General features: G+C 32.9%; 1 protein-coding gene across 5 annotated transcripts in view; it reads right to left on the reverse strand.

Moving 5' to 3' along the window:
- LOC105498455 (leptin receptor) overlaps nucleotides 1-16,361 on the reverse strand; it is a 98,016-nt gene that overhangs the window by 34,276 nt on the left and 47,379 nt on the right. For all 5 annotated transcript variants that reach the window (XM_071091797.1, XM_011770595.2, XM_011770596.3 and 2 more), the window contains 3 exons: nucleotides 7,689-7,897; nucleotides 3,948-4,093; nucleotides 1,751-1,895 (listed from right to left, as the gene is read on the reverse strand). In XM_071091797.1, the coding sequence (XP_070947898.1) occupies nucleotides 1,751-1,895; nucleotides 3,948-4,093; nucleotides 7,689-7,897 (500 nt within the window). The remainder of the gene's footprint in view (nucleotides 1-1,750; nucleotides 1,896-3,947; nucleotides 4,094-7,688; nucleotides 7,898-16,361) is intronic.

The following is a 16,361-nucleotide window of genomic DNA, read 5'->3' on the forward strand; positions in this document are numbered from 1 at the left end:
TGAAAATTTGTTTTCACACATATCTTGGGATTACCCTTAAAAACAGAAACAAAAATAATTGGTTTTTATTAAGTTTTCTTTATTCTGTAATAGCACGCTAAACATCAATGTCTATATATTTACAATCCATACAAAACATCTATGTTTTGTATGTCCATAATCAAATAGAAACAGGAAAAAACTTAGTAGCATAAAATTACTGGACAGAAGCCAAACCATTAGATTTATGAGCGTGACTGAGTATAATCCTAGCTGAGGTGGCACTCAAGCTTCACTTATACGTTACTTACTGTGGACAAGTACCTAACACATTAATCTATTTTAACCTACCTTCAGTATGCGCCACAACCTCCTTACTAAACTGCCTCAAAAGTCTCAGAATAATTCTTATTTAAAAAGAAAAAGTATAATTGAACTTTCATGAATTAAGCTGAAGTTTTTCATTTTAAAGATGATAAGAGAATTCAAAGCATTTCACTTTGAAATCAAATATATATAGTAAGGCTTAATTGAGAAATAAGATGAAAATCATAGTATTTTTATATGAGTAAATGCTAAAATATTAGCTTAAAAATAAGAAAACCAAGTTAATAAAAACCTGACAATTTGTGAAATATACACTGGATAAATTTATTGAAATTGATATGAGATAAATATTGAATATTTAATTTGCAAAATATTAATATAGATAGATATGCATTTTATCTGCATATGACACACTATGCAATTTTTAATTTACAGAATAATAAAACAATAATGATTTTCTTCACATGACCCATGTGAATTATTTCATTTCATTATTTTATTTTATATGGATATTTCATATCCATATAAAACATCCCTATTTTACAGATGAGGAAATTAAGGCATAGAAAGATTAAGAAATTCTCCAAATCAGTGGTGAGGCCAGAATTTCTATAAACTTCTGTTGGACTCCAAAGTCAATGTCTTAAACTACTATTGCTACTTGCCTTTTGATGAATCAGTGCTTTTAAAATAGTAAGCAATCAATAAGTAAACTTGTTAAATGGACTGAATATTTGCATGGTACATATTATCTCTATACAGGCCCTAATCAATCTCAGTAAGTCTGAGCAAGAAAAATTTTGCCCTTTTGACAGATTGGACAACCGGTCAAAGGACTATTTTCTTTCTATAGTCAGAGCTTTGCACGTAGCAGGTCTAGGACTATTCCAAGCCTCTGGAGCCTCTATGCAAAACTTTGCACATCAGCTGCATGAAGAAGCTGTGAATAAACTGTAGATGTTCCAATGCTAAAAATAACCTTTACAATTTGAAAAATCGGCACTGAAAACTCTCAAAAGCAAGCATCTAGAATAAAAATTCATTTATTATATAATATGAAGTAAAACATTAATATTTGAATTTTATGTCAAATAAATATGCTTGGTTTTAAAATGTAAATTAAGGAATTATCAATACAAGGGGCTTTCTGAGTTTAATTTGGAACTGTTATATTAATTTTTTCTAATTTGGAACTGTTATATTAATTTTTTCTTTTTAATAAGAAAAGTGATCCTACAATGTACTGCAATAGAAACACACAAGCCCAGAGACTCTGACAGAATTTTAATTCACGAATTGGCCCATTCAAAGTTTAAACAAGGAAGTTGATATTGTGTTCCTTCTTTCATTTTAAGGCTACAAAATTTAAGATGCTTATAATATACAAAGGCAAGTTCAGGAAATATATTTCCCTCCCAGTAGAAGTGGCTATTACATAACCTACCTTGTGTGGTAAAGACATGAGGAGTACTCCAGTCACTCCAGATTCCTGGGCCATCCAGTCTCTTGCCCCTCACCTGAACCTCATATGAAGACCCAGGAAGTATACCGTCTACCAGCAGGGATGTAGCTGAGACAATCTTGTCAGCCTTTTAAAATATTATATTAAAACATCAGAACATCAAGTTGATGGGGAACCTTTACAAAAAGTGATCATAAGCTAATCTCATCAAATTTCAAAGAATTAAAATCTTACACAGTAGTTATCTGGCCACAGCGGAATTAAAACAAATATCAATAATCAAAAAGAAATGTTTGCACATTAGTCAATAAAATTTTAAATAGTCCATGGGTCCAATAGAAAAATCATAATGATAATTAGCAAATACTGTTAACTGAATCATGATGAATATATGACCTTTAGAATTTTAAGAAATGCAGCTAAAATCTGTGGGAAGCTTCAAGCCGCTACTGACACCTGTAAGACACACCTGGTAGAAAATGCTGTGCAGGGGTACACAAAGAACTACAAGTATCCTGTGCAGAAGGGCATGAAAAGTCTTAAGAACCTGAGCCTGGTCAGGCATGGTGGCTCATGCCTATAATCCCAACACTTTGGGAGACCGAAGTGAGTAGACCACTTGAGCCCAGGAGTTCAAGACCAGCCTGGGCAACATAGTGATACCACATCTCTTTAAAAAAAAAAAAGAGGCAGGAGAATCACTTGAGCCTGGGAGATCAAAATTCAGTTCCCAAAAATGTACTCCAAAGTTAATAAACTCTCTGGCCTCTAATGACTGCTCTTGAGGCAGGGGGAGCATATCACAGACTAAAAATTATGAAAAGCATCAGGAATGCATACAACAACATCAGATATTAATAACTCCTATCTAAAATCCTCAAGTTTACAGATTATCTCCAGTTTACAGATGAGAAAGCTGAAACCCACAGAAGCCTTAACTCTGTCTTCTCCATACGTGACACTGAGGATTTCCATCGTTCTCTTTGTGAAAATAAAATGTTTTACATTTTTTGCCAGTTCTAAAAGACTGTTTTTCACTTCTAAATTATATGAAACTTAGCTTCACAAAGTAAAGTGCCAAAGTATTCACATGGCCCAAGAGGCTATTCATTGAGCTCCACCTTCTCCTCCCCCACTGGCCTCTGACTTCAACCACTACTGCTGTCACCTTCACTGCCCTCAGCCACACCATCCTTTGCATTGCTGTTCTCTCTGTTTAGAACTCAACTCCCCAGATATCCACATCACCATTTCCTTCACATCTTTGCTCAAATGTCACTCTCCCCAACCTCCATTTATTATTGCAACCTTCCATTCCCTGCCAGCACCCCCAGATTCCTCTTATCCTGTCCTGCTATCTCAGCGTATCCTGATGCAAGTAGAACAGTTCCAGGCACGTAGCAGGTGTTCAATAAATACTTACCGAATGAACTGTTAAAGAAAAAGAGAAAGGAAGTAAGGAAGACTTTATTTGGAATCATCACAATAGGTATATGGAGCACTGCATATACCTTGTGATGGGTGGGGGTGGGTGGGCTAAGTCCAAATACAGCATGGGCAACAGGGAATTTATAGCCAAGAAGCAGGGAGTAGATAGAAAATTACTAAGCAAAAACATCATGATAAGAGGGATTCTGGCTAAACTGACCTAACAGAATTCTTGTTGAAGACAGGCCATGGTGATCAAACATTATTTGGGGAATGGTGGAGGATGAGAAACCTGATCAAATATTCCTCAGATATCCAGGGTTGGGGGGTTCCTTCTAAAATGACCTCGCAGAGTTCTTTGCTAAAACTGAGTTTTACAGGAATATGCACAGATGGGGCTAGCAGAAGATTCAGAAGCTCGACTAATGATTAGCCAAGCAAAAATCTTTCTGTTGCCACATTCAGAAAAAGATTCAAATAGATTGAGCAATTAAAAAAAAAGATGAAATCAGTGGTCTGTCGGTGGAAAATAATTGTAATTATGAATTCAAGTTTCTGTAACTAGATTTCCTATAGCCGTATATATATGTATGTATATCTATATATGACATATATAATATGAAATATTGAACTATAATTCATTCTGCTTTAGAAGAAATGTATATATTTAGTATGCAGAGGTTAATTGCTATGGGACTTAAGAGGGTCTTTACTTCTCAACTTTTCATTTTACTTATTAAAATATACTTACTTCTCTGATAACTGTTGTAGAATTCTCTGAATATTTCACTTCATATTGAAGTGGAAATGGTACCAATGGTGGGCTGGACCAAGAAATCTTTAAATTACCGTCATCTGTGATTTCCATACGCAAACCTAATGGTGGATCAGGCTTCACTTAAGAAAAAAAAAAGAATACTTTTAAGTCAAGTAATTTTCATGACAATTATAGTTGAATAAAATAAAGTCAAAATAAATTTTCATCATATCTTGCCTTTCAAGTACTTAAAAGGTGACTTTATCCAAGGACTAATTACAGAACCAAAACAAGCTAGAATACTGGGTCTAGTTCTTGTACCTTATCATAGCAATCCATGTATATCCATTTCCCTCCCCTTAAGTGGTAAAGACTATGAATCAGTAAATGAGATTATTTTGCTAAATGTTATTTCCCCTTATAAGAACCCCACTTAACTTTATTAAACCCAGCATCCTCAAACTTATTTGAAGTCTCCCCTGAACCTCACCCACTCCACTTATTTTAGTGGGTAAAAAGGAAAAAACCATTGTGCAGAACACTATTTGGAAATACATAAAACTATCCAAAATTCAACTTGTCTATTAATTATGGATCATAATTGTCTATAATCTAGACAAACCTACTCAAATAACTGACAGCATGAATATTCCCATGCAATAAATGCAGCTGCAGCAGTCCCTGGCTTGTCATCAGAAGTAGGGATGAAGTTTCTCAGAATATTAAAAATGTTTAATGTTTAAATTTTGAAAGTTTAACACACATTTATACTTGGATTCCTGATATATTTAAAATAGAAAGATTGCCAAAGTGATAGAAAATTGGTGCGTTTTCTTGTTTGTTCATCTCTATATTAGCAAGGTTTTTACAATTAACAGGAATTATTCATGTATATAGAAATTATCATTAAATTGAAACAATTACTGATTTGAATTTTATTCTCAACAAATAAAGAGCATAAGATAATTTTCACATTCTATATTTTCAGGAATTTGGTCACAATTTTCCTCTTTTAGTCAAAATCAATGATGGTTTACTTTATGTGACATATTATAAATTTCAGTTACTTTAAAGCAAAGACAGCTAAACACAAAAGTCTGGAAATTACAGGTGAAATTTACTGTGTTCCCATGACCAAAGAGAAAACAAACATATACCAAAGAAAAGTAAAATCACAATATTACAAGCTATTGTACATTTCCTATCTGCATATTGTAAAAGTCATCAGTATCAAACTGGAGTTACTAATGTGGAACCCTAACACAATGGAGTTGGGAGGCCATGAAGGAGTCCCCTTATGCATGTATGCCTACGTTGGAACGACGTAAATAATTCCTCAAAACCACAGTATTCCATAAAAGCTGCCTGCACAGAGACACTTGCCTAACAATGGCTGTCTCCACCAATAAGCTAATGCCAACCCCTGCAGCAAGCTCTTGTAACCAAAAATCTTTGTTCAAAAGAGCTTACATGGAGGTCTCCTATATGTCTTTTCAAGCTTCCCCTTTACTCCAACCCCCGTGGATGTGTCATAGTCATTCCATAGCATGCATATCTAGAACTGCAATCCCCTACTACTCCCAAATAAACTTTTTGCTTTGTAGAGTTGGTATCTGTCATACATTTTAGGTTGACAATACTAATATGCATTAATATTAGAAATACAAAAACAAACCCAATGTCAATTTCCCATTCATCTTACTCTGCCTCTCAGCAGCACTCCACAGATGCTTATACCCTCCTTCTTGAAATATTTTTTTCACTTGGCTTCTAGAACAACCTACTCTTTTACTCCTGCATTCTTACTGATAACCCCTCAGTCTTTCTCTTCCTGAACTCTAAATAGGTGATCTCATACAATACTCTAAACCTTGATATGTTAACAACTCCCAAATGTATATATCTCCCCTAAACTTTAGACTCGTATGTCCAACTTCTTATTCAACGTCTCCTAGGTTTCCAACAGACATCTCAAATACAATGTGTCCAAAATAGAGCTCTTGATTTCTGTACACACAACTAATCTTCCCTGAGTTTCCGTATCTCAGTATCTGGTGTCACTGTTCATCTAGATGCCCAGGTCTAAATTTAAGAGTTATCCTTGATTCCCCTCTGTCCTTCACACTCTACAACTCCAACCACTAGACAGTCCAGTCAGCACCATCTCCCAAACAGATCCAAACCAAAACAGTTCTTTACTTCTCCACCCTGGCCTACTATATGCTCTGGACCAGGTAACTCTGACCTCATCCCTTAATACTCTCATACCTCATTCACTCCTAGCACAAAGGTCTTCTGTTTTGTTCCTCAAATTACCAAGTTCATTTTATCTTAGGGATTTTGTGAATATTGTTCTTCCTGCTTGGAGCACCTTTTGCTCTGGATTTTTGCATGGATATCTCTTCGTTATTCAGCTCAAATGCTACGTCCTAAAGGAGATCTTCTTTGATCTACATAGTAGAAACAATAGTCCCTGACACTCCATCACACCAGTTTTATTGTTTTCATGGAACATATAATTTGGGGATATTATCATATGTGTTCAAATACAAGGAAAGATTTTTTCCCCAAATATCTCTGCATAAAGACAAAATTAAGAAAGTTTTCAAGTTCTTAAAAATTCCATAGCACTTTCCCTTAACTACTTCATTTTGAAAAACAATGCAACTCAAAGTTGACTCTAAATGCTACTAAAAAATCATCAGGTAGAATTAGTTTTGAAAAGAAAAAATGATATTGAACAAAGATTTTGTAATATTTTTCTCCATGGTATAACTTCACGATTGAATTGCTTGTATGCCATTGTAACTATGTTGTGGAGAGCACAATGATATCCCTAGAGGACAAATTATTTGAAAGTCTTAATGTTAAAATATGATGTCATACACAGTTTCAAAAAGTGCTGTATCTCGAGTAACTTACAAAGAAGTAAAGCCTGAGTTGTATGTAAAATTGTATCAGATACTTGGAAAAGTGGCTCTAGTGATGTCAAAACCAATGATGCAAAATCAGACATAAAGAGTTTGCATACAATTGTTTCAGGAAATATAAGTGGAGAAAAATTGCTAAATTATACATAATTAAATGAAATTAATAAATTAAATACATAGCACTAACATTTGCCTGTATTATTCACATTTGTAATTGCATATTTAAATTGATAAAAAGAGATTTGGGGGATCTTTGCACAAAGAAAACAGAGAGTGTTGTCTATTATTTGAAGCTTTCTGTAATCATGTTTGTACAGTAAATTACTTATTTACTCTTTTATCATTGTCTCTGCCTACTATTGTTTGTCCCTGCTCTCTGAGGTAGGAACTATGTCTAATTTCCCACTCTTTTTCTAGCTCCTAGAACAGTCTCTGACAAACATAAGCCTCTAAGAAATGTTTATTGAAGGAATAAATTCAGGTAAGAAACATGCTTCTAATTATTTTTAAAAATAGTTATCTGAGTTGTGAAAAAGTGATATCCAATCAATACACACCCATTACATAGACCCAGGATTTAAAGAAAACAGTTTTCAAAACAGAATTTAAGTGACAATGGCCAAGATATACATACTATTGTTAAATCATTCCAGAAGCCACTCTTCATACCCCCAGTACTACATCTACCATCATTACAGTGTTAAGCAAAGTGAGATAAGCTAGCAAATATTTTTGTAAGCAATTTTTAACCTTTATATATGACTGATGTTTTGACCTATTATCATCATTTTAGTGCATAACTTACCCATATTTATGGGCTGAACTGACATTAGAGGTGACTGGAAAATTACTCCACCAGATGTGATTTTCAAACACATAAGGAGAGTGTCGTTGAGTTTGGCTGTTGGCACAGGCACAAGACATTCACAACGTTCATGAACACTGCAATTGCAATGAACCATCTGAAAACTGCCTTTTTGGGGAACCAGAGGTGAATCTTCTAACACTTCCGGCCTATATTGAAAAAAAAGAGCTAAATATTAACACAGATATGAAAATACTGGATAGGCTCTTAAAGCAGGATACTAAATACAAATTGAAGTAAACTATTTGAGACACCCAGCTTAAAGGGTATCTGGGAAAAAAAGATACCCTACATTAGAATAACAAAGATAAAGATTACAGCAGGTTAATCATCAGGAAGAACATAAGCAAAAAGATAGTGAAGCAAAAGTGAAGTACTAAAATAAAAGAAAAACTGCAATCCTAAAATCCTACGCCCAGCAAAAACAGCTTTCAAAATAATGATGAAATAAAGACTTTTTTTTTTTTTCAGATATACCAAAGCAAAAAGAATTCATCACCATCAGACTTGCACTATAAAAAATGCTAAAGGAAATCCATCAGGCAAAAACAAACAAAAAAAAATGACAGCAGATAGAAATATGGTTTCACACAAAGAAATGAAATTTAACTAAAATGACAAATATTTATTGATTGTTTAAAGCAAAAATAATAGCTTCGTTGGTGTGGGGTTTACAACATATGTAAAAGTAAAATGTATGGCATTAGTACCAAGCTTGGTAGGGGAGAAATTTGTGATGTTCTTACATGAAGTGGTATGATATCACTTAGAGATATACTATCACTTGGACTATAATAAATTGGACACAAATATTATAAATGCTAAAGCAACCACTAAAATAATAAACAAGAAAATATGATTAATAAGCAACACAGGATATTAAGTAGAATCGTTTAAAAAATCAAAAAGAAGGCATAAAAAGAGGAAAAAGGGAACAAATGATAAAATAAGAAAAGAAATAAAAAGATTTAATCCTAAACATATCAATTATCACACTTGATAATGCAATTATCACACTTGATAAATGCAAACAGCCTAAACATCCCATTTAGAAGGCAAAGATTATCAGACTGGATTTAAAAGACCCAATTATAAACAACCTACAAGAAATCAATTTTAACTATAAACACAAATAAAATGAAATGAATGGGAAAAGATATACCATTATAAGATTAGTCAAAAGAAAGTTGTAACGGTTATATTAATGTCAGAGAAAGTATATTTTAAAGCAGTGAATATTCCATGGGATAAAGATGATCATTTCATAATGAAAAAGGGATCAATCCACCAAGAGGACATAACAATCCAAAACATTTATGTACCCAATAACAGAGTTTCAAAATACATGAAGCAAAAGATTGAGAGAACCTTAAGGAGAAACAGCCTAATCCACAATTATTGATTAATTTCAACTCATCATTGATGCAACATTCTCCATTGATATAACAAGTAGACAGATATTAGTAAAGATAAAAACGTGAACAACACATCAACTGACTTGACCTAATAGACATTTCGAGAACACTCCACGCAACAATAGCAGAATGCACATTCTTTTCAAAAGCATTTACCAAGGAAGACCATATTCTGGGCCATAAACATCACACACCGGGGCCTATTATGGGGAGGGGGGAGGGGGGAGGGATTGCATTGGGAGTTATACCTGATGTAAAAGATGAGTTGATGGGTGCTGATGAGTTGATGGGTGCAGCACACCAACATGGCACAAGTATACATATGTAACAAACCTGTACATTATGCACATGTACCCTAGAACTTAAAGTATAATAATAAAAAAAAGTCTCAATAAATTTTAAAGGATCCCAGTCACACGAAAATAGGATTAATAACAGAAATCAATAACAGATACATATTTAGAAAGGCCCTAAATAGTTGGAAACTGAACACACTTCTAAATAATTCCTGGGTCGCTCAAAAACCATATCAAAAAAAATTAGGACTTTTTAAGTGCATGAAAATTAAAATACAACATATTATTTAAGGTAAGATATTGTTTACAGCAATAATTCCAGGGAAATGTGTTTAACACTAAATATAGGCACTGCCTATATGAGAAAAAAAGAAAGGTCTCAAATCAATGACTTCAGCTTCCATCTTAACAAACTAGGAGAAAAAAAAGAGCAAATTAAACCGAAGTTTAAAATAGATGAGAAATCATAAATATCAAATCAGAATATAATGAAATAAAATAAAATAAAATAGAAAAATAATACACAAAGATCAAGAAAGCCAAAAGCTGGTTAAAAGATTTTAAAACACGAAAGAAGTTTTAGCCAGACTGTATTAGTCCATTCTTATGCTGCTATGAAGAAATACCCAAGACTGGGTAATTTATAAAACGGAAGAGGTTTAATTGATTCACAGTTCCGCAGGGCTGAGGAGGCCTCAGGAAACTTACAATCATGGTGGAAGAACATGCAAACACGGTGGCAGCAAGGAGAAGTACAGAGTGAAGGGGGGTAAAAGCCCCTTATAAAACCACCAGCTCTCGTGAGAACTCACTTACTATCGTGGAGGTAACTGCCATAATAGTGCAGAACAGTGTGGAGGTAACCACTTCCATGATTACCTCCTACTGGGATCCTCCCATGACACATGGGGATTATGGGAACTACAATTCAAGATGAGATTTGGATGGGAACACAGCCAAACCATATCACAGACTGACCAGGAAAAACCATAGAAGTCACAAATTAACAATATAAAAAATGAAAGCACGATATTGCTATACAGTCTACAGATATTAAAAGGATAATAATATGAATAATTTTATGACATTGAATTTATATTGGATAACTGATGAAACAGAAATTATTTTTAAATATTTACAATAACATCAGAAATAATAACACTTTGGAATGTATTTGACAAAAGATGTTTAGGATTTGTACATTGAAAACTACGAAATGCTGTTGACAGAAATTATTAAGACCTAATTAAAATGAGAGATGTACTGTGTTTATGGGTCAGGAGACTCAATATTGCTAATATGCCACCTCTCCTTAAATTTATCTATAGATTTAATGCAATGCTACTCACAATCTCAACAGGCTATTTTACACAAATTGACAAGATGAATCTAAAAATTCATATGGAAATGCAGAGAATCTAGAATAGCCAAAATAACTTTGAAACTGAAGAACATAATTTGAAGAATAACAATATCTAACTTCAACATGTAGTATAAAGTTGCAATAATCATGCCAATGAAGTATTCATGTAAAAACAAAAAAAGTAAATGAATGGACCAGAATAGAGTCTAGAATAGACTAACACTTACATGGACAACTGATTTTCTACAAAGGCACAAAAGCAATTCTGTGGAAAAAGGATAATCTTCCTGACAAATTGTGCTGGAACAATGGAATATCTATATGCAATAAAATAAAAGAACTTTAATCTATACCTCGCATCAGATAAATTAATTCCAAATGGATCATAAATCTAAATGTAAAACCTAAAGCTATGAAACTTCTAGAAGAAAACATGAGTAAAAAATTTTGTGACCTTCGCTTAATTAAAAATTTCTTACATATGACACAAAAAGCACAATCCATAAAAGAACAAATTGATAAATTGGACTTTATCAAAATTGAAAACTTGTTTTTTGAGAAGCACTATGAAAGATAACAAAAAGACAAAGCATACACAGAGAACATATTTGCCAATCATCTATCTGATAAAAGATTTGTATCCATAAGGTATATGCAACACTCAAAACTAAATAATAATAATACAAACAACCCAGTTAAAAAGATAGGCAAAATGTTACACAGTCACTTCACCATATAAATCATAGTTATGGCAGATAAGCACATGACAAGATGCTCATCATCATTAGTCATTCAAGAAACACAAACTAAAACCACAATGAGATATCACTATCCACATACTAGAATTGTTAAAATATTAAAAAGAAAAGACTAACTATACCAAGTATTGGTGAAGATGTGAAGGAACTGGAACTCTTACACTGCTGGTGGGAATGAAAAATGATACAATTTTGGAAAATAGTTTGGCACTTTCTTAAGTTGTTAAACATACACCTACCATATGATGTGCCCATTCCATGCCCAGTCATTTATCCAAGAGACATGAAAATATATTTCAATTCTAACACTTGTGGTAACTTCATTTGTAATAGTCAAAAACTATAGACAATTCAAATGCCTATCAACAGGTGAATGGATGAACAAATTGCAATATAACCATTTAGTGGAATGCTATTCAGCAATAAAAATGAATGAAATACTGATATAAACAACATTAATGAATCTCAAGATAATCGTGTATATGAAAGCACAACAAAGTACTGTATGATTGCATTTATATAAAGTTCTAAAAAATGCTAGAGTAATAGTAGGTTATAGTGCTAGAAATCAGATCAGTCATTCCCTGGGGACAGAGGTGGGGTGGGAGAAGGAAGTACCACAGGTAGGAGCATGAGGGTGGGATTACAAAGGAGCAGGAAGAAATTTTCTAATTGATGATATATTCATTTTCCTTATTATACTGATGGTTTTATGAGTGATTTCTCATATCAATATTTGCCAAATGTATAATTTAAATATGTACAGCTTGTTATATATCAATTATACCTCAATAAAACTATTTACAAAAAGAAAGAAAATCTAGGAAAATTTTTGTAAGCAATACTTTGCCTATCATTTTAAACCTTCAAATAAGCAAGTTAATCTTAAAAACATAATTATAATTAGCTGGGTAGGGTTACCAAACATAGGGCATAAAAAAATCATAGTATGCAACCAAGAATAGAAAGTTGTTATTTCTTACTTAATAGATTTTTTATAAATCTGCCTCATCCTTTAGGGAGTCTAAGTCTTGGTGTAAATGAAATGACTATAGAATAAGAGCAGTGGGGAGAAGAGTGAGGAGTAACAGTGCCTCTGACTACCCATCTCACCTATGCTGCCCCATTCTATCCATTAATATCTGCTACCTCCTACCGAAACCACACTCTGTTTTTCAAACAACCTGGGGATAGGGAGATAGTGCATGATCACTGCCTTCAGAAATCTTGCAGTCCTTGTAGAGGGAAAACACTGATATAATAACTTAAAAATCAGTATGGAAAAGTGTTGATTTAGAAGCTACAATAAACTAGCATATACATGAGCATCCAGATATAAAAAACATGAAAAATAGACGCTAATCTCTCTACGCATACCCCACTAATATTAAATGTTTTGAATTATGATATATTTTCAAGTTTCCTGAGATATAATTTATTATTACTTTAGTACTAAAAAAAAAAATCAACCATGAAACAACATTTGCAGGACTTTAATGTGCCAAGAAATCTACTGGGAATTGTATAAGGGATATTAGTGTCAAAAGCACAATAAATTAACATTGAGATCTAAAATCAAGTACTTCTGTTTGCTTATTGGCCATGAGATCATGGACAAGTAAGTTTATATTTGTGAGTCTCAGTTTCCTTAATCAATAAAACCAAGATAACCCCTGAACCATCTGTGTTTACAAGGATGTGAATATCAAAGACAAGAATTACATAAGAGTATGTTCGAAAAATGTAAAATGCTATCCACCCTAAAATATTGTTTTGAATTAGAGATAGCCTGATGTAGCACTTTCAATTATATCTAAATCTTTAAGCAAAGCAAATAAAATGTAATTTTTAAAAATATCAAGCCAGACCTTTTATGCATTTTTCACATATTAAAATAAAAGCTTTTACAAAAAGGGTGTGAACAAATTGAATAAATTGTGGTGTTTTATGTCAGAAACATGCTTGCAAGGCATTATGCTTTGGCTGAAAAACTTCGGAATTTTAAAGTAAGAATATTTGCCTAAGTTGAGCACAAAACAACACATATATTCTCCACTAACATTTTAAATGATAGAAAATTTTAGCCATGTTTTAAGACAAAAAGAAAAGTTGGAATCACATCATCTTACTTTAGATGGTCTTGCCAATGCCAAATCCTTTTCTAAATACACTGAATATTTGTAAAAAAGGGCTAATTTAAAATCAGATTAACTCTATGGTTTTCTTATCACTTCACTGATGTATTTTCTATTTATTCAATCTCTTTTTCATTTTGTTAATAATTATAATATACATGCAAAACATCATATAGATTATATATCCTTAATAATGACTATATAGTATCTACATTATAAAATCTGTATTATAGTAATTCATTGTTTGTTTTCTGGTTTTTAAAAAAGCTTTCTGTAACCACATCAACAGCTAATGCCATCATGACACTATCAGAATCAATCTAAAACTAATTTCAAAATGTTCTAAGCTTGGGATCAGCAAACTCGGGTCCACAGGCCAAATCCAGCCATCTGCCTCTATTTGTACAGCCTGGGAGCTAAGAATGGTTACTTATATTTTCAATTAAAAACAAAAAGACTGTTTCATGATACATGAAAATTATATGAAACTCAAATTTCAGTGCCCAAAAGTGTAGTAACATTAATTCAATTTACATACTAACTATGATTGCATTTGTACAAGCACAGAATTGAATAGCTGTGACTGAGACAGTATGGTCCACAAACCCCAAAATGTTTACTACTTGGCCCTTTAAGAAAAAGAAAATTTTGCCTCCCCAGGTATAAGCCAAAAGTATTTTGTACTCTCTACTGGTGGGTATTTGATGGGCAAAGGACACAAAAATAGAGAAAGCACATTAAATATATCACCAAATTTCATTATTACAATTTACATGAAACACCTTTAGGAATATTATCTAATCCAATTTTTCAAAGCACCCTTTGAGGGAACTAACATCATCTACTTTACAGGTAAAACAAACTGAGATTTGGAGAGAATGTAGACCTGGAACTCAACTGCAGTCTTGTGCATCAAGTTCAATGTTCATTTCGTTACACCCAACATGCCTTATTATCACAAGATAAATTTTGCTGTTACCATCGCCATTTTATTTAGAGATTAATAAAGACCATAGTAACCATGACTAAAAAATAATTATAACCTGAGTCATGTTAATATTTTTATAAATGGAAATATTAGAGAATTATATAATTACTTCAAATGATTCTTTAAAGAAAAACATTAGATATTTCCTGGATTTGTGAGAAGAGTTTCCCAAGTTTGTGTGAGACCCGGAATCCACCAACCTGGTTACATGCCAAAGTCAGTATAAGAATTTAAGAACTCTGTTTTTATTACTATCAAAAGAAACTCTAACAAATTTGATAATTTTAAAGTATGGGGATAAAAGGATCATCAAATTTTAAAAGTAACGAGATATACTTGGCTTAAAACAAGCAAACATGAAGAATTTCTGGAATTCTTGAAAATTTTTATATGCAACAAAACATTTTATGCCTTACCAGCATATATATGCATAAACAAACTCAGTGCCACTATTTATTTAATACCTCTACATGTAAATAAACTTTACTTGAAAGTGAAAATAATATGAAAACAGTTGTCAAATGAATTTAAAATTTTGTCTCTTTACCATTTTTGACTTTTTGGTAACATTTTTACTCAAAAGGTAAAGATATAACTCTTTAGTATTGAAATTTCATTTTTGGTAGCCATACGTGGTTTAGAAAGAAAGCACATTCTGTCCTCTGACTTTTGGTACAATTTTTCTTCCAGAAAGTGCAAAAATATTAAAACTTCTCCAAGCAACTTCTATGCTAAATTATTACAGGAATAACACCAAATTGGTACCACCTAATTTCCTGATTGTAATGTGAACTGACAGCAAAACAGTGAACAAACCAATGAAGTGAAATTAGAAAGTTTACTATTAGCTTTGTAAATCATTTAATCAAGTCACTTATTTTAAATTTCAGATTGGTAATCTATAAAAACATTACCTCAAAATTTTCCCTTGCCAATCCCAAATAATTTGAGACTAAGTTACTGTCCCAGACTAGACTCATCATAAAAATCACCTGGAGAACTTGTGAAAAAATAGATTCCTAGACCCCATGAGGAATTCAGAAGGTCCAGAGCTAAGCAATCTATGTTCTGAATAAATGCAAGCAATCTAGTTCCACCACAGACCTATTGAACGCCAAGTAAGAAGTGCTGACCTAGATAAATCTTATCAAGGAGGAAAGTTTAAGAAGCATTTTGTAAAATGTAAAGTACTCTTCAGATGTAAGATATCACCAAATAAACAGAAAATCAACAAAGATAAGAAAAAGTGGGGAAAAAAAGAAGAATGCAAACTGAAACAAACAGGACCTTAATGTCTATCAAGTTAATAATATAACTGCCTGAAGGGAGAGGGAAGACCTATCTTATTTAACTTTGGAACATAATATTTGACCATGTACCCATTAGCCTTAGTAAAGGCAAAATGAGTGTAAAAAATATTGCACTCCAGTTAGTACACTTGTTTTTGTTTTTCACAGCAGCATGGGTTAGCAATTCTAAAACTGCTTTGTGTATATTCTAGCACTGAGCAAATAAGTAATACATTGTGGGAAAGGGAAGCCAGGTTTCTCACTGCTGGAGAAGAAAGTTACAAAACAGAAAGAAAAAAAAGAAGTTTAGAATGAACCCTTCGGTTTTGACCTAGAATGGGACATATTAGTATGAACGCACACCCTTAA

Source organism: Macaca nemestrina, chromosome 1 (assembly GCF_043159975.1).
Source record: "Macaca nemestrina isolate mMacNem1 chromosome 1, mMacNem.hap1, whole genome shotgun sequence".
Lineage (NCBI taxonomy): Eukaryota > Metazoa > Chordata > Mammalia > Primates > Cercopithecidae > Macaca > Macaca nemestrina.